Genomic DNA, 18,642 nt, shown 5'->3' on the forward strand with positions numbered 1-18,642 from the left:
TGATTACATCTTCTCTGTGCACTAGACTCTTGGTGAGTCCCTAAGGGGCTTAGGAGACAGAAGTGAATTATGGCTGTAATGGCAAAATAGCTGGCAGAGCTGCCATAGTAACAAGGAGCCTTAGGAGCAGACTCTCCAGGGGAGAAAACAGTCCTGCAAAGTGACGTGACTTTCCTGAAACTACCTAAAGAGAGGGGAGTGGATGCGTGGTTTCTCATGTTCTTCAGAGCTTTATGTTGAGGCTTCTGTAAAGATAACAACTACAACACATTTTTAATTGTTGCGTTTCAATTGTGTAACACAAAATTGAAGTGATCTTCAACACTGCTAACTGAAGGTGGTATTTCGTGTTGGAAAGTCTATTTATTATACTTGATATGCTTGCTAATGCTCTCTCTCTTTTCTCATTTTGCTTCGTTCCTTTGGCTCAGTAGAATTGATGGTATCAACCAAAACTTTAAATGTAAGTGAGTCTTTTTGGACTGAAGGGGTCCTTGGATGGATGGAAAAGGATTTAGTCTTGTTATTCTTTGTTGTTTTTATTTTATTTGCTATGAAGTTTATTTCCTTTACCAGAAAGGGCTTAATTGCGTTCAGTCTGAGTGTTTACATAAATGAAGTTGGTGGGTTTGATACAGTACAGTTCCTCTTTTAAGAACATCTGTGAAAGTAGGAATCTGCTTATTAAAATGGTAAACCTGTGAACTGATTTTATTGTTATGTTCTCCAATTTAGCTGAAATTGTGTATGTTATTGGCTTCTACACATATATGAAATGACAAATCATTATGCCCTCACCAACTAGCCAGGCTTTTAATTTGCAAGGATTGAAAATAATATTTAGTGGGCATTGCTGATGAATTAAACTTCTTATACTGGCACACGGGATTTCTCTGGGATTTAACTAGTCCGGACTGTTAGTCTGTCATTTGGTTTTTCAGCCCCTGAATTCTGCAATGGGTTTGCATTTAATTAGGCTTTAGGAGACCTTGAATGGAAAGCATGACTTTCTCACTTTTTGGTCACGACTAGTAGTTGCATAAAACTTCATTTTATGCAACAAATCCCTGTGCCAATTTTAGAATCCTGAAGAAAACTGAAACTGCTAAAAAAAAAAAATAGGCTTTGTTTTAATGTTTTCATTTTCTACTCCCTCATGTTTTTTTACTTCAAAATATTATCCAAGCTTTAGTGTATATATAGTTTTATACATAGATGAGTTCACCAAAAAAAAGTTATACCAAAGACATTCCATAATCCATCAATCTCTTTCTTTAAAACTAATAGCAGTGACAACATGTAACATAAATATGTATCTTTGGAATCCTTTCATTGTTCTTCTGACACTTTACTAAGCCTTAGAGAGGTTATTAACTTGCCCACATTGGTGTAAGCAATAAGCATTATAGCCTGTTTCTCTTTTCAGGGCCCATCCTTTTAATCATTGGCCATTATTCCAACTGAAAAATCTTTAATTCTTGATTAAAGCAAATTCCCATGGTACTCTCTAAAAGGTGATATTTTTGTAAATCTTTAGACTGGCCTCTGAGTGTATTTGAAGAAAGGAATTTTCATTAATTTATAAATACTTTGCTATTTAGACTATTACCACTGACTGGCCTTCTCTCAAATTTTAGAGGGCTAAATGTACTTTAAACAAACCTTTCTACAAATGGAGTGAAGTCTATAATGGTTTCTTTTGCTGCTCACAGATGTTGATGAATGCACATCAAATCCCTGCACTAATGGAGATTGTGTTAACACACCTGGTTCCTATTATTGTAAATGTCATGCTGGATTCCAGAGGACTCCTACCAAGCAAGCATGCATTGGTAAGGCAGTTTGCTTTCACATATGAAAATGTTTCATGAAATATAGTGACCAAGGCTGTTGAGGTTAAAAGCAAATTTATTAAAACATGGAATAAAATAAATGTTGTTACATTATTACAGATTTATTTATAGTACCCTCAGAGATTCTCCTTTTAAACATAAACACTGTTTGCATATGTAACCCAGGCAACATGGTATCTGGCTTCACAAAAATTCAGTTTATCTTCCTTCCTTAGATCAGAGCTTCCTTTCTCCAAGTAACATCAGTAACCTTCTCTGATTAACTGAGTTTAAGATTTATAGTCATTTTCAACTACTGTTTTCTTTGAATCCCACACATAGTCCAACACCAAGTCATGCCTGGTCTTTATTCATAGCTTCAGTGCTACACCCACCACCCTGGTCCAAACGCGCTACCTCATTGCTGATTCATCTCAGAATTCTTTTACCGGATGACTGCCTGTCTTCTTTTTCATTTCCTATTCATCCACAGGTAGTTGCTTGAATCAACTTTCCAGCAGTTTTCATTGTATGACTCTTAATCTAGAAATTCTGTAGTTACTTTACACTTATCCAACATCTTGTTCTGACTTTTAAGGCCTTCATCCACTATGTCAAAAACAGCCGCAACCAGTAATTCCAGCTGTCTTGCCCACCCTTTCTTAGGCTTACTGGAGACCCTCTTTTTTTTTTTTTTTTCCTTTCTCTCTTCAGCTACTGTAAGAGCTGTAAAATTGCTTGCACCTACCTATCCAAAAAAATTAAAAAAAAAAAAAACTGCTGAGAGACAGAAATTTTGCTAAAGAAGCAACATGATTTTGAATATTTAAAATTCCATTTCTTATCTTACTGTGTTTATCTATAAGTATTGTAAAAGAATAATGTTTGGCCATTCTCAATCTTCCTAGATATTGATGAGTGCATCCAGAATGGGGTTCTTTGTAAAAACGGTCGATGCGTGAACACAGATGGAAGTTTCCAGTGCATTTGCAATGCCGGCTTTGAATTAACTACAGATGGAAAAAACTGTGTTGGTATGGAAATTGCCTGCTCCCTTGCAAAAGATTTTAAAAGGATATACATTTTTATTTAGAACAATATACTATTTCCATGAAAGCTCACACACCACGTATGTGAGATCTTCAGGTAACTTAGGTAAAATGTAAATGCATTTAATATAAGACTGTTAAAGCAAAAGGACAGGTTTTTTTGGTGGAGGGGAGAACAGGGTCGGGAGAGAAATGTTATAACAATGAATAATTTACTGCTTCTGAAAATTTCCTGTGTGTTACATGTTAAATTGTAAGTAGCAGTTGTTCTTCATAAGTTTAGACGATTACTAGTCCCTACTCTATTTCAGGTATTGGGGTTACAACACTGACAAAATAGAAGAGGTCTTCCCATCCTCCACTAACTAGAGGAATATAAAAATGCTGGACATATGCACTACACAAATCTCTAAAATTGTGGCCTGTGATGTCTAGCAGTGCAATGGATACCAATATACTACAGAAATATTGTTTACAAAGCAACACACCGTATTCATCTACTAATGAAAGTCCAAATCATTCCATTTGCAGTGAGGTCTGCCATTGCCTTATTTTCTTACAAAATAAACACTAAATTATATTATCTTTTTGGTACACAAAGTAACACACTACTCATGGTTTTTGTGGTTTTAACAGGAACTAAGCACAAAATGTATTTAATTCTTGTCCTTTATATCCGTATACTGAAGGTCCTTTCCACTCTCCACACTATTTTCTCTCATTCCATTGGTGTTCTTTTTTTAAAAAAACTAAAAACCGTGAGCACATGGCTCATTTATGTAGTGGAATTTGACTGGGGGTTGTTTGTGGAAGAAGAAGGAATTAGTTCCCTCAAGGCCAGTGTTCAAAGTCACTCTCTCCTCTTGCGCAGATCATGATGAATGTGCAACTACCAACATGTGTTTGAATGGAATGTGCATCAATGAAGATGGCAGCTTCAAGTGCATCTGCAAACCAGGATTTGTCTTGGCTCCAAACGGACGTTACTGTACTGGTATGTGTGGCTTTCAGATAGGAAAATGACCATGATTGAAACCACCTTTTTTATTTGAATGAACCATGGAAGAATTAACTTCAACTTCCTCATGTGGCTTTCATATTATTCACATTTCTTGCTAATTCAATAAGGCAGGTGTCTAAAGCTTTCTAGAAAAACATACATTGTAGTCTAGGGAACAGTAATATCTTAAATAATAATGGTATAGGAAAAATTCAGGGACTGACAGATTGGTTTAAGCAAGTCTTGTGGAAAACAATGTAGAAATAATTTCTCTCAACTGCTTGGCTGAATAAAAAAGAAGAAGAAAAAATCTTGAAAGGTTTTTGTTTTGTATGCATTCTCAGAACTAGATTTTCCACTGTCATTCATTATGGGTTTAGCATTACATCTTTTCCATAAAGCTAATATACAGATCATTTGTAACTGTATCATTATCTAAAAATCTTACATTGATGTAGTGAAGACATAATCTTAATATTGCAATTAATTATTTTGTTTATGAAGCCATTTTGAAGACCAACCTCTAGTGATAACTTAATAAGCTAAAGATATGCCTCTTGGAAATAAATGAGACCTTATTATGTTTGTACTCACAATTGGAATTTAATAAAGTGAATACATTTTGCAGCTTCTACTTAGAAGCAAATTTTTCTTTTTCTTTTTTAAATTTATTTATTTTTGAGACAGGCTTTTGCTCTGTCACCTAGGCTGGAGTGTAGTGGCACGATCTCAGCTCACTGCACCTTTGACTCCTGGGCTCAAGCATCCTCCCATGTAAGCCTTCCAGGTAGCTGAGACTACAGACATGTGTTCCCATGCCCAGCTAATTTTGTTTTATTTTTTGTAGAAATGAAGTCTCACTATGTTGCTCAGGCTGGTCTCAAACTCATGGGCTCAAGCAATCCTCCTGCCTCAGCCTCCCAAAGTTCTGGGATTACAGGCATGAGCCATCGCACTTGGCCAAATTTTTGTTTTTCTTTGTTTCCTTCTTTAAGACAAAATTAACTCCATAAATGATGTTTTGCCTTCAATTGCACAAACTTAATCTAAGTACCAGATAAGGATCATGCTCAATTCCTATAATTTCAATGAATTACAATGAAATTCTAGGGACATTAGAGATTAAAAAATTGAGACTGAATTCTTATGTTTCTGAATAACAAATAGATTTTTGACTGTCCAAGGAGGAGGAGTACTGTAGTTCTGATGGTTGAACTCATGACTGGGATGTCATCTCAGGGTTAGCTGATTTGGATTTAACACAAGATAGAAAATTGCCATTGTGCTGCAGTGTGTAGAATTATATTACACTATGTGACTTTATTTCAGCCTTTTTAAAGAAGTGGCTCAAGCCTGTAATCCCAGCACTTTGGGAGGCCGAGACGGGCGGATCACGAGGTCAGCAGATCGAGACCATCCTGGCTAACACGGTGAAACCCCGTCTCTACTAAAAAATACAAAAAGGCCGGGCGCGGTGGCTCAAGCCTGTAATCCCAGCACTTTGGGAGGCCGAGACGGGCGGATCACGAGGTCAGGAGATCGAGACCATCCTGGCTAATATGGTGAAACCCCGTCTCTACTAAAAATACAAAAACTAGCCGGGCGAGGTGGCGGGCGCCTGTAGTCCCAGCTACTCGGGAGGCTGAGGCAGGAGAATGGCGTAAACCCAGGAGGCGGAGCTTGCAGTGAGCTGAGATCTGGCCACTGCACTCCAGTCCGGGCGACAGAGCGAGACTCCGCCTCAAAAAAAAAAAAAAAAGAAACTTCAATATTCATCTAAAGATGACTTTGACCTCACCAGTTTCTGCTTTCTGGAAATTAGTTCTTATTAATTATTTAATTACAAATGTTGTGAAGATTTTCAGTATTCCTGAGTTGGCAGCTCTGTGTTTGAAGTCTCCTTCATCTTTTGGGGAAGACATTTAATGCTGGGTTACATTTGATAAATTCAAGTGGATTGAAAATTAGAAGACATACCTCAAGTTATTTTGTTATTATGAAATGACCAAATGAATATCAGCATAGGATCTACTTCTAGTTAAAGTGTCTGTGTGTGAAAAAAGTTACAGAAATTTACCTTAATTTTTAAACAGTTTGTTTTACTTAACTAATTTGAATTATTTAACATTAAATGGGATCACCAAATAAATAATGAAAAAGAAGATTGTGAGGCTTTTTTTTCCTCAATGGGTAAAGTAAAGCAACTTTTACTGTCTTTCTGAAATGTGTTGAAAGGATTGTATTTGCATATAATATCTGTTACCACACTTCTTTGTTCTTCACAAATTATAAAGTTATAAACAAAAGGTTGGTAGTATTGAGCAGTGGCAGCAAGTAAACTCTGTAATAAAGTTATATTTACCCAGTAACTACTTGACTTCTGTCACCCACTGTGCAGATGTTGATGAATGCCAGACCCCAGGAATCTGCATGAATGGGCACTGCGTCAACAATGAAGGGTCCTTCCGCTGTGACTGTCCCCCAGGCCTGGCTGTGGGCATGGATGGACGTGTGTGTGTTGGTAAGTGAAACATTTTACAGTGGCCCCACTGTGCAAAATGACCTTTGAAAAGCCGACAGATATTTCTATACAATGGAATAATATTCACTATAAAAAGAGTACATACTAAAACATGGATAAACCTTGGAAAGATTACGCTAAGGGAAGGAAGCCAGTCACAAAACACCATACGGTATATGATTCCATCCATGTGAAATCTCCAGAGTCGGCAAGTCTGTTGAGACAAAGTAGATTCGTGTTAGGACAGAGAGGATGGGGGTGGTGGGAGGATGGGGTAGGAGCTAAAAGATATTTTTGAGGTGATTACAGTGTTCTAAAATCACCTGTAGTGATGGATGAACACATCAGTAAATATGCTAAAAACTATTAAATCGTACACTTTAAAGTGATGTATTCTATGATACATAAATTATATATTAACAAAACTTTTTTTTTAATGGGCAGGAACCCCCAGATAGCCCCCTTCAGAACCTTCAGAAGTCTCTGATGACATGCAAGTCAAAAATGCTGGAGAAGAAAAAAATATATTTTTAAACCAGCATACTTGATAGTATTAGATAACTGAATCCTTAACACAGTGCATTTCAGTTTTATAATTAATAACAAGTAAGATATGTAATGGGAATTATAGTTATAGATAAGTAAACTCTTGGTTTTGCCCTAACAAAACTTAAAATATAAATATTGGACTTATATCAAAAGCTCGAAATGCTTTTAGTTACTCTTCATCACCATGCAACTAGCTGCAGAAGCAAGAGAATAAAAAGTATGAGCAAGAATATATATTTTATTCTAAGCCTTTCAGATTCCTCCAGGATACTTTTGTCAAATTGATCCCATGAAAAACAATCAGAAGTACCAGGCCCAGCTTTGAAGAGGCAGGCAAAACAGAAGTGTCACTGGTGTTTGGGAACCCCAACAATATATCCCAATGATAAGGATAGCAGAATGAGTGGTAAAAATACATTTAATGCAGTTTTCTCTCCAAAAATGCTTTCATGAGGCTTCTAGGGTGAATTAGCCATTGTATACCCTCTATTTTTCATGTTGTACATTAAAACATAGAAATAGGATTTCAAAGTATATTTGAGAGCTACAACATTCTTAGACATAGTTAATACTTTACTCCTACCGATGAGAATCAAAACATTTGGATCCCAAAGGTGGAGGAGAAAAAGTAGAGAATTCACAGATGGAAATAATCTGTTCACTCAAATTTATCCACTCTATCCAGTCAAAGATTTATTTCACCCTACAAAGTGTCAGCACTTTGTTCAGGGATATTTCAAATACAGCAACTAGAAGAATACAGCTTCTTCCTGCGTACAGAGCTAAAATATTTTCAGTTGCTTTAATATATTTACTTGCTTTTTTCCTTTACCTAAATGATTCTGTTGAGATCTACCATGAGTACAAAGCCAGTTTTGGAGGGAGAAATTATTTTTCTCTTAAGTAACCAACATGTGATTTGTTGCTAGGAATTCAGTAAAACATAAAATTTCATTCTCTTGTTCACATCTAGGAAACACATTGGAAATTGTCATAAAGCCTCCTCCAGTTTTTCATCATTGTGGTCATTTAAACTTTTTAAAATAAAAACATGATTTGTCATGTGTATAAAATTATATATTATTTCTATAAAGTGCTAGATGTTTTCTTCACATCTTTTGACTTGATGTCACTTTTTAGACCCATTGATTCTTTAAGTTTGAGATGAGGTCTGGTGCAGTGGTTCATGCCTGTAATCCCAACACTTTGGGATTCCATGGTGGGCAGATCACTGGAGCCCAGGAGTCCAAGACCAGTCTGGGCATCATGGTAAAACCATATCTCTGCAAAAAGTACAAAAATTCGCCAGGTGTGGTGGTGCGTGCCTATAATCCCAGCACTTTGGGATTCTGAGGTGGGCAGATTGCTTGAGCTCAGGAGTTCAAAAGCAGTCTGGGCTACATGGTGAAATCCTATGTCTGCAAAAAATACAAAAATTAGCCTGGCATGGTGGCACATGCGTGTAATTCCAGCTACTTGGGAGGCTGAGGCAGGAGGATTGCCTGAGCCCTGGAGATGGAGGTTACAGTGAGCTATGATTGTGCCATTGCACTCCAGCCTAGATGACAGAGTGAGACCCTGTCTCAAAAAAAAAAAAAAAGAAAAAGAAAAAATAAATGAATCACTGTTACGAAAAACTATTAGGATAAGCATTTTAATTTTAGATCTCTTTTTGTTTGTTTATTTTTCTTTAGATATTAAGATGTGTTTGGGGTTTGTTTTTTTTTTCAGTTTCAGGTAATTAGGCTACGATTTTAACTAGTATGTTGAAATACAACTCACCAGCAAGTTTATAAACAAAAGGCAATCATATCTTTATCTTTCCCATTGATTCAAAATTTATTTTTAAGTTTATTCAATGATGCAGTTTAGTAAATAAGGAAGAAAAGTCAGGCCACATGATAACTACTGAATATTCTTAAGTGACAAAAAAATTCTAAGATGACAGCAAGATACAGGACCTAGCTGTTCCTCCTTTCCTCTTTTGTTGTTTTGAGAATTAAATAAAGCTTTGAATGGTGTGTAGCACATAACGAATGCTCACTAAGTTAACTACTATTGATATTATTATTATTAAATTAGAATAGTGGCATCATATCTAGGTCATAGTCTTAAGAGTTGCTGCTGTAAGTTATAAATAAAAGTTGATATTAATGAAAGAAGAATAAAATAAAGTTAGCATTTTGCATCCATACATATTTTACTCATGGTATGTAGAATCTGTTAATTACCTGAGGAAATTTTAAATCTTTCCATTTTTTAAGAAAGGCCGGGCGCAGTGGCTCACGCCTGTAATCCCAGCACTTTGGGAGGCCGAGACGGGCGGATCACAAGGTCAGGAGATCAAGACCACGGTGAAACCCCGTCTCTACTAAAAATACAAAAAATTAGCCGGGTGCGGTGGCGGGCGCCTGTAGTCCCAGCTACTCAGGAGGCCGAGGCAGGAGAATGGCGTGAACCCGGGAGGCGGAGCTTGCAGTGAGCCGAGATCGCGCCACTGCCCTCCAGCCAGGGGGACAGAGCGAGACTCCGTCTCAAAAAGAAAAAAAAAGAAAGAAAGAAAAGGGACTGGGCACGGTGGCTCACACCTGTAATCCCAACACTCTGGGAGGCCGAGGCAGGCGGATCACCTGAGGTTAGGAATTTGAGACCAGTATGGTCAACATGGCTAAACCCCGTCTGTACTAAAAATACAAAATTAGCCGGTCGTGGAGTGCACACCTGTAATCCCGGCTACTCGGGAGGCTGAGGCAGGAGAATCACTTGAACCCAGGAGGTGGAGGTTGTAGTGAGTCAAGATCATGGTAGTCAAGATCACTCCAGCCTGAGTGACAGACGAAGACTCTGTCAAAAAAAAAAAAAAAAAGAAAGAAAGAGAAAGAAAGAAAAGGAAGGGAGGGAGAAAGGAAGGACATGCAGAAATCTGCTAACATATGGAAAAGGTGCATTTAGGTCCAGTCTGTCACCAGAGCATTCGTGTGAGCATATTCTGATGGTGCTACTGGTATTGTTCCTCTTACCCTATCCTGTGTACAGTGGTTCAGTTACATTTGAATAGTATACCATGAGCTAGGTTGCCAGTTTGGAGTCTTTGAATGGGAAAAGGTCAGTAGGGAGATAATGAGTTATCTCAATTGATTGTTCACAGTATCAGTTACGGATAGAACTCCTTGTTCTACTTTTCCTCCCTTCTCACTGCTGCACTTTACTAGTCTTAGAAAAAAAATAGAAGAGGGAAATAAGGTGGTCACCACTTTTTTTTTTAAGTACTTCAGGGGTGTCCTAGGCACTGTGCTTAGTGCTTAACAAATATACTTTCATTTACTATGCAAACTGTATCCTTATTTAATGAATAAGGAAGATGTTAAGTAATTTATGTAAGATCATCTTGTGGGGATCTGAACCTTGGGAAGTTTATGTCCCTAAAACCCACGCATAAGTTATGCTACTTTCTTTGTCATGAAACTTCTGGTGTTGGGCACTCTAAAGAGATTAGTTCACCTGCAATGCAAACTACCATAGATAACATGTCTCACTCTTCCAGTGAGCTCCATGGGCCTTTTATCTGCTTGCTTCTAAAAATTCTGCATGGCATATGCTCTTAAACCCAAAAGCAGAAATAACTTTGGCTGTTCATGGATGCCTTCCAAGATCATCAGTAATGCCCAAAGAACTCACAAAAATCATATTGGAAATCATGAACCATGTTGTATTTGTGCAAATTTGCCTTCAAGTCAAATCTGTGCTTGTGTGTAACTCAGAGGATACACTGCCAAACTCAGCCACAGCAGAGGCAGCACAGGGTTCTCTGAGTTGACTCCTCAGGGATGGGGTTGGTGAATCCCATGGCCTCCTTCCATTTAAGCACACACGTATCTCATTTTTAATGCAGCCATAAATCACTGTTTTAATCAAAAATGCCCCCAGGCCATAAGAAATTACTGGATGACCATTTTGCATAACAAGCAGATAAAATTTTTTTCCAGCAAATTGTGAATAGTTACAGGTATTTATAATAGAGGTTATCTCTGGTAAAATTGCCAGGTCAGTATGCTGCTTAAAAATTGTACTGGTTCTTTGCCCTTTATGATCTGAGTTTTTTATAGTTCACCGTTTACTGTCTCATAAAGTTGTAGGATATTTTATGAGAATTAAGAGAGAACTAAGCAGAATATGCTTCTTTGAGGTATAGCATTACTTACTACAAAGAGGAAGAGTTTTGGAAGTCACATAAACTTTGTCTGAACCCCAACTCAGGCACTGGATATTCAAGGACTTCAAACTACATAGGTAGCTGTGAACTTCGTCTTCCTCGTCTATAAAATGTATGTAATGACCACTCCTATAGAGCTATTGACCTGACTGTTCAATGAGATAATGTCTGTAAAGCAATGAGCACAATGCCAAGAGCACATATGGTAATTAACTATTTTTATAACTGGATTTACTGAGTGTCTGAGGTTAAAACAGTCACAAGCAGTATCCTGGGGGTTGAAAAGAAAGGCCTCCTAACTTGGAAAGTGGGAGTAAGAAATCTCATGCCCAAGCAGTATCACCTCAAGGTAGATTAACTTCATTGCACTTCATTGTTCATGAGAACTTCCAAAATTGAAATAAGAAGTGTCATTTTGAATATAGCATAGGCAGTGATTAGAGCTCCAAGTATTCTTTATAACTGTGGAAATATCCTAGGTTCCATGAAAGGTTTGTAAGGATACGTTGGACAATGGATACTGTGTAGCTCATAAAACTTACTAAAGAAAACAAACTAGAGTTGGTGATATGCATCCATTCTTTTCCTCACTCAGAAAACATTTGTTGATTTCCTAACACTATTAGATGTCAAAGATGCACAATAAAAGTCTCAGATGCCCTTGAAAAGCTTCCAATCTAGTGGCCGCTTAGGTTAAAAGAAGCCTTCTGTTTCGAAATCTCTTTGTCTCTATCACTGCCTCAAGTCATTGTTTTTGTATCTCTAGATACTCACATGCGCAGTACCTGCTATGGAGGAATCAAGAAAGGAGTATGTGTGCGTCCTTTCCCCGGTGCAGTGACCAAGTCCGAATGCTGCTGTGCCAATCCGGACTATGGTTTTGGAGAACCCTGCCAGCCATGCCCTGCAAAAAATTCAGGTAGTCATATATGCCATTTTCAGAGTTGATAAAGAATCAAGAAGTGCAACCTTAGATGTTTGGCCAAAGAGAACATCAGCTCTTAAGTGTTTCATCATTAATTTTAACTGAAGAAAAGAAAGCCAATCCTGTATTGATATGTGAGGCATATAATAAGGAGATTTGGCTTGTGTTTATATATGATTTCTAGGCCGACAGAACACAGTGAATAAAAAAATCTATTTGCTGGCTGAGTGTGGAGGCTCACACCTGTAATCCCAGCACTTTGGGAGGCTGAGGCAGGGAGATCACTTGAAGCCAGGATGAGACCCTGTCTTGGCAGAAAAAACAAAAAATTCTTAGTTAGCTAGGTGTGGTGGCACACACCTGTAGTCCCACCTACTAGGGAGGCTGAGGTACAGGGGATCACTTGAGCCCAAGGGTTTGAGGCTGCAGTGAGCCATCATTGTGCCACTGCACTCCAGCTTGGGTAACAGAGTGAGATGCTAACTCTTTAAAAAAACAAACAAAAATCTATTTGCTTATATATTTATGATTATTATAAGAGGTTTTTTTTTTACTTGAACATGATAGCCTCAGTTTCCTTGATCTGTGCTGTCATAGTGAAGACAAATAGCATAAAATTTACTTACCACTTTCAAGGTTATAAACACAACAAGAACTCAATTTGATTTATATATATATATATAAAGATCTCTCTCTCTCTATATATGTCTTGACACCAAGTGGTCTCAAGTCACAGTCTCAGACAGTAATTCCAAACTCTTAGGTCAATAAGATTGACTCTTGTCTATTCATACTCTAACTAAACCCGTATTGAATATATATTGAATATATGTGAGTACAGTAGGGATTCTAACATAAACACAGTCTGTGTTTTTCCTTCAAGTTTTGAGTAGTTGAGAATACAGGCAGGCAAATGTATAAATTACAGTTTAGTGTGATTAGCACCTTAAAAGGTTCATAAACAAGTATGGAGAGAGCACAGAGGAAGGAGCAATTAGTAGCCCAGGGAAGCTGGGAAAGACCTTACAGAAGGGGCACGTTTAGTTTGGTCTTGAAAAAAATGAGTAAGAACTTTCCATGTGGAGGATACAGGAAAGCATTCCTGCAAAGGAAATGTCTTGTAATTCTCCTAAGCATCCCAAATGGAGTCTTCATACATGGAAATAATGATTTGATGCATTTAGAAGAATTACTGAGTGTGACTTTTTTTTTAAAAAAAAGAAAGATAATGAGGAGAACCTGGCTCTAAAAGGTACCAAACTGAATTATGCATACTATCAAAGAAGTTCAAAAATTGGTATAAGACTAGACAAAAAGCTAAGTGAACTAATGAAATGAATCTAGAAACCTGAGTATGAATACGAATTAGGATATAACAAAGCATTTTGGAGCAGCAAGGAAAAAGATTAAATAATAACTATCGTTGATAACTTTTGGAAAAAAATAAGAAGTTAGGTCCCTACATAAAACATTAAAACATAATTTTCTTATAGAATATAAATTATTTTTTATTTTGTAATGGTAGAAGACTTTCAAAGCAGGCCTAAATAGTAAAATACACAAGTAAACTGGAAAAATATTTTTATGTATCATTTCTTAATCTTTATGGAATTTACATTAATCAATAAGGAAAGCTGAAATCCGCTATAGAAAAAAGAGCAGTGTGCACAAGCAGGATTTCAGAAAGTAGAAATGCAAAAGGAAGAATACCATGTAAAAAGATGCCCACCCTCCATAAAATTAAAAATAAAATACAGTGCCATTTTTGTTTAGCAGATTGGTATACATGATTGATTCTTCCCAGTGATAATGAGGGTATTAAAAAAATGAATACTGTCTTATACTGCTGATAGAAGGGTAATTTGGGGACATTTTAGGAGAGGAAGAACTATCTAAAACCTTAAAAGGGGTATAAACTTTGAGAGTTTTACTTATAAGAGATTATCCTAGTGCTATAATTAAACTTCATATTATTTATGATAGTTGCTAAAAGTTGGACAAACCTAATTTCACTAGTAAGAGATTGATCGAATAAATGTGGTACCTCTACATAACTGAGAAAACAATTTTAAATGGCCTATTAAATGGGACATTGACATGACATGCCTGTGATAGAGTACCCAGCAACCAAGTCTGCTTCTCCACTTACAACTTCTGTGACCTTGGTCAAGTTACTGCACTTTTCTGTGTTCCCCTTTTTCTCACTTGTAAAAAAGAAAATACAGTAGTATTGAGTTTGTGGTATTGGGAAGATTAACTAAATTGTTAGATGTCAAGTGTAGAACAATACCAGGCACTTGGTAAGTACTATGACCTACATTTTGGCTGTTATTATTTTATTATGGAGGAAAAAGTTAAATATCAAGCTCTGTAAGACCATTTATATTTTTCTTAAAGTTTCTTTATGTAGAAAATATTAGTAACATTTGTACATATTATTAATATTCAGGATGATTATTACAAGTGATTTTTATTTACTCTTTTATGCTTTTTTATGAGTTCAGAATTTTATAATAATCGTGTGCTAGAAAATGGTAATTTTTTCACTTTAAAAACTAGTGCACAAATAATTCTTCCTAATGGTAGTTTTGGGGTTATGAAATGACTTGTATATGGAATAGGTATAGTTAAGTTTTTAATTCTTCTATTTCTTTTTGTCATACAGCTGAATTCCATGGCCTTTGTAGTAGTGGAGTAGGTATCACTGTGGATGGAAGAGGTAACTCTAGTTAATCTCAATTTTATAATAATGATATGACATAATTGTATAGGTTTATAATTATAATATTAATATGATTATATTTAATATGAAAATGTAATATTATAAAATAATAAGATTATCTCCTAGAGCAGTGGTTATAAGCTAGATGATATTAAGTGATACGTAGATGCACATTTTCATCTTGGATAAATATTTATCTGTTAAATATGCATTGTTAAAAATGTCACTAACAAACTACCCTCCTGATTTCATGCAATCATTGCTTAAGAAAAGAATAGATGTGACATTTAAGTTAAAAAAAAAGAGTGAGTCAATTTTATGAGAAAAAAGTAATGGTGCAGATGGGGTTAGAAAAATAAACAGTATTCAAGAGATATTGGATATGGATCAAGTTTGAGATATACTGGCTGAAATAATTTGTTAAGACTATGTATACCTAAGAATAATAAAATGTTTCCCTCCAAGTAAAGAAGTAAGATTCACTAAAATTTTTCTTGCTTTCAATTTTGTATTATGGTTAACAAAATTCCAATATGGAATCTTGAACACTTAAGTACATATGTGTTTATAATTTTTAAATTCTTGTATATTTTAGTATACATATAGATTCATTTATACATTAATAAAACGGGTGTTATTAATCTTTATATATGAATATGTATATATAAGAAGAATACATATATATATAACTGTATTATATATATGTATTCTTCTACCCTTGTGTTTGAAAAGGCTTTAGTCAAGTTATAGATGGTAGGCAGTAATGTTGAATCTTTATAATAAACATCCAAACCAGAGTAAAAAGTAAACTTTTACAAGGATGTTTTTCCCAAGTATAAAATGAAAGACATTTCCAAAGTATTTAAGGTCTTCCAAATTATTGAAAACAATAGCATCAAAATTTGAGCTTAGTGACCAAAATTTGATTTTGGGCTTACTCTTTCATTATATTCCCTGACAGTATAGCCTCTCCAGCAGAGCCAGTCACTATTGGAAACTACTTGATCATTCATACAAGCACATCAGTGCACAAGTTCCACTGCCCCTCAGTGATACAGTAGTAGTAGTCATGTTCGTGGCTCGTTATGAAACATCATGTTCTGAAGCATCCATGTTTAAAGTGTCCTCTCTGTTAATTTCACATATCAGCAATGAAAAACACTTATTAAATATTACTTGACCACATTAAAAGTAATAAAATAGAAATATCCCATACCTTTGGGGACCATAAAATTATGTGGGCCACCCTAATAAATCCCTATCTTTTAATCAGATAGGTACAATATCTATCGAGTCAAGTTTTCCTTTGGATTTTGAGCCAACCGCCTTTAAATTGTCTTTATTAATTTTATCATAAATGCTGGCATATTTCGTGATTTAACTCTTTGAATTTTTGCCAGCTTCTTTCATTTTTCTTTTGATTTACCAGTGAAGCGTCCTATATCTCTCAGTTTTATTTTCTTACTCCTTGTTTTCAGTTCCTTTTCCTTTCTGAAAGGCAGGCAAATTGTGAGTTTGCAGAGTTAAACACTTCATATGTTGAAGGGTCTTTATTAGACCTGCATTTATCAACAAACAATAACATGTGTAGGAGCATTAAACTTGCAATATTTAATGCAGATATCAATGAGTGTGCTTTGGATCCTGATATATGTGCCAATGGAATTTGTGAAAACTTACGTGGTAGTTACCGTTGTAATTGCAACAGTGGCTATGAACCAGATGCCTCTGGAAGAAACTGTATTGGTAAGTTATTTGTTATATTTATGCAAGAACCTTTCATATAGTTTAATCCCATGGATTATACTAGAAGTAAAAACACAAATAAATGACTAAAACTAAAAACCATACAGTTTTTCTTGTTTTCTTCATATTATACATTGATAGGAAAATATCAGAATCAAACAAATTTTGTTACATAGTAACAAACTTCTTGGTGGTACCTATTCATTTTTAAAATATTCTTTTCCCAAATTAACATACTCAGTTATTAGCCTGTTGTTTTCCTGAATATACTTTAATCCTGTAATTTTTTACTAAGAATTTGACTTCAAAAATTAACAGGTCAGTATGGATAAAAGTAAGTCAAGAAAATAAACTGTTACAGGTTGAGAGAATTTTGACTTCATAAAGAAACAACCAGTTGCCACAATATACCTAAACATGACAACTAAGACAAAGGTATTTCCATTTCTAATTATAAGAGAATGATGGACGAAACTCAAGTATGTAATTTATGTTTAACAAAAGGAAGAGGAGGAGGATGAAAAGGTTTAACAGTCTTTTATTGTTTTCTGTTAGTGCAAGATTTTCCCATAAAGCATTTGGGTGGACTTTTATAAAATAAATGTTATTCAATCCATCATTGTGCATGATAGTTTTACAACTAATCACTGATGGCTTTTACAACCAAGTGTTAATGAGTATGATTAGGAAAGGAAGAGATTTTTCTGTGTTTCTGATAGTGGCTTTTATTACTGAACATATTTGTTTGATTTGGAGTTGAAGACATACATACGATGAATGTAAAAGCTCTATTTATATTATGTGCTATAATAGTACCAGGCAAAGATTATTGACCATTTCTAACAATATGCAAACTATGCCAGCTTTTATTCTCCAGAAGTGAAGTCCAAATTTCCCCTTTTTACATGGACACCAGTTATGTGGTTAGGTGAATCACAACCTACCCTAACAACCTCATTATAACTTGATTATTTCTATAAAAATCCTATTTTCAAATAAAGTCACATTCTGAGATACTGGGGTTTTAGGATTTCACCATATCTTTTTTAAAGGACACAATTCAATCCATAGCTTAGAAAAATGGGTTAAAAAATTGTGATGCAGGCTAAGCACAGTGTCTCACTCCTATAATCCTAGTACTTTGGGAGGCTGAGGTGGGCAGATCACCTGAAGTTAGGGGTAGACCAGCCTGGCCAACATGGTGAAACCCCCCTCTACTAAAAATACAAAAATTAACTGGGCATGGTGGCACGTGCCTGTAATCTCAGTACCCAGAGGCTGAAGCAGGAGAATCACTGGAACCCAGGATGCGGAGGCTGCAGTGAGTGGAGATCATGCCACTGCACTCCAGCCGGGGTGACAGATCGAGATTCCATCTCAAAAAAAAAGAAAAAAGAAAAGAGAAAAGAAAAGGAAGGGAAGGGAAAGGAGAGGGGAGTGGAGAAAGCAAGCAAGAAAGAAAATTGTGATGCAGTCACAATTTGTACAAATATTACACTATTATGGGAAAAGCTATGGTAGTCCAGTGCCTAAAATATAATGTTAATTTTTAAAGTATCAAGATTCAGAGTTGGAGCAAAAACAAGATCAAGAAGGGAAAAGATCAGATAATACACAAAAGAATATTATCAGTGATGATGGAATTACGGATGTTTTTCTGATCTGTTTTCAAAATCTCCACAGTATCAGTATATTATTTAATAAGGGAAAATTATTATTTGCAAGACTAGAAATATAACTTTAAGTAAAAGAGCTCTTCACTCTAAACTACAGTGTTCATATCTTTTTGTCACTACACTTGCAAAATGGAAGGATAGGAAGGTTAAAATGTGAGGCCAGGTGCGGTAGCTTATGCCTGTAATCCCAGCACTTTGAGAGGACAAGCTGGGAGAATCGCCTGAGGCCAGAAGTTCCAGAACAGCCTGGGCAACATAGTGAGATCCCATCTCTAAAAGAAATTATTTTAAGTTGGCCAGGCGTGGTGGCACATGCCTGTAGTCTTAGCTACTTTTGGAAGGCTGTGGCAGGAGGATTGCTTAAGCCAAAATGTTCAAAGCTTCAGCGAGCTGTGATTGCACCATTGCA

General features: G+C 36.0%; 1 protein-coding gene across 1 annotated transcript in view; it reads left to right on the forward strand.

Annotated features, from left to right (window-relative positions):
* The window catches only part of FBN2 (fibrillin 2), a 285,838-nt gene that overhangs the window by 161,430 nt on the left and 105,766 nt on the right, over window positions 1–18,642 (forward strand). Inside the window, exons 12-18 of the mRNA XM_033181363.1 lie at window positions 1,713–1,832; window positions 2,741–2,866; window positions 3,753–3,875; window positions 6,280–6,402; window positions 11,931–12,083; window positions 14,755–14,808; window positions 16,432–16,557. Of these exons, the coding sequence (XP_033037254.1) occupies window positions 1,713–1,832; window positions 2,741–2,866; window positions 3,753–3,875; window positions 6,280–6,402; window positions 11,931–12,083; window positions 14,755–14,808; window positions 16,432–16,557 (825 nt within the window). The remainder of the gene's footprint in view (window positions 1–1,712; window positions 1,833–2,740; window positions 2,867–3,752; window positions 3,876–6,279; window positions 6,403–11,930; window positions 12,084–14,754; window positions 14,809–16,431; window positions 16,558–18,642) is intronic.

The sequence above is a fragment of the Trachypithecus francoisi genome, unplaced genomic scaffold (assembly GCF_009764315.1).
Source record: "Trachypithecus francoisi isolate TF-2019V2 unplaced genomic scaffold, Tfra_2.0 Lachesis_group2, whole genome shotgun sequence".
Taxonomy (NCBI): Eukaryota; Metazoa; Chordata; class Mammalia; order Primates; family Cercopithecidae; genus Trachypithecus; species Trachypithecus francoisi.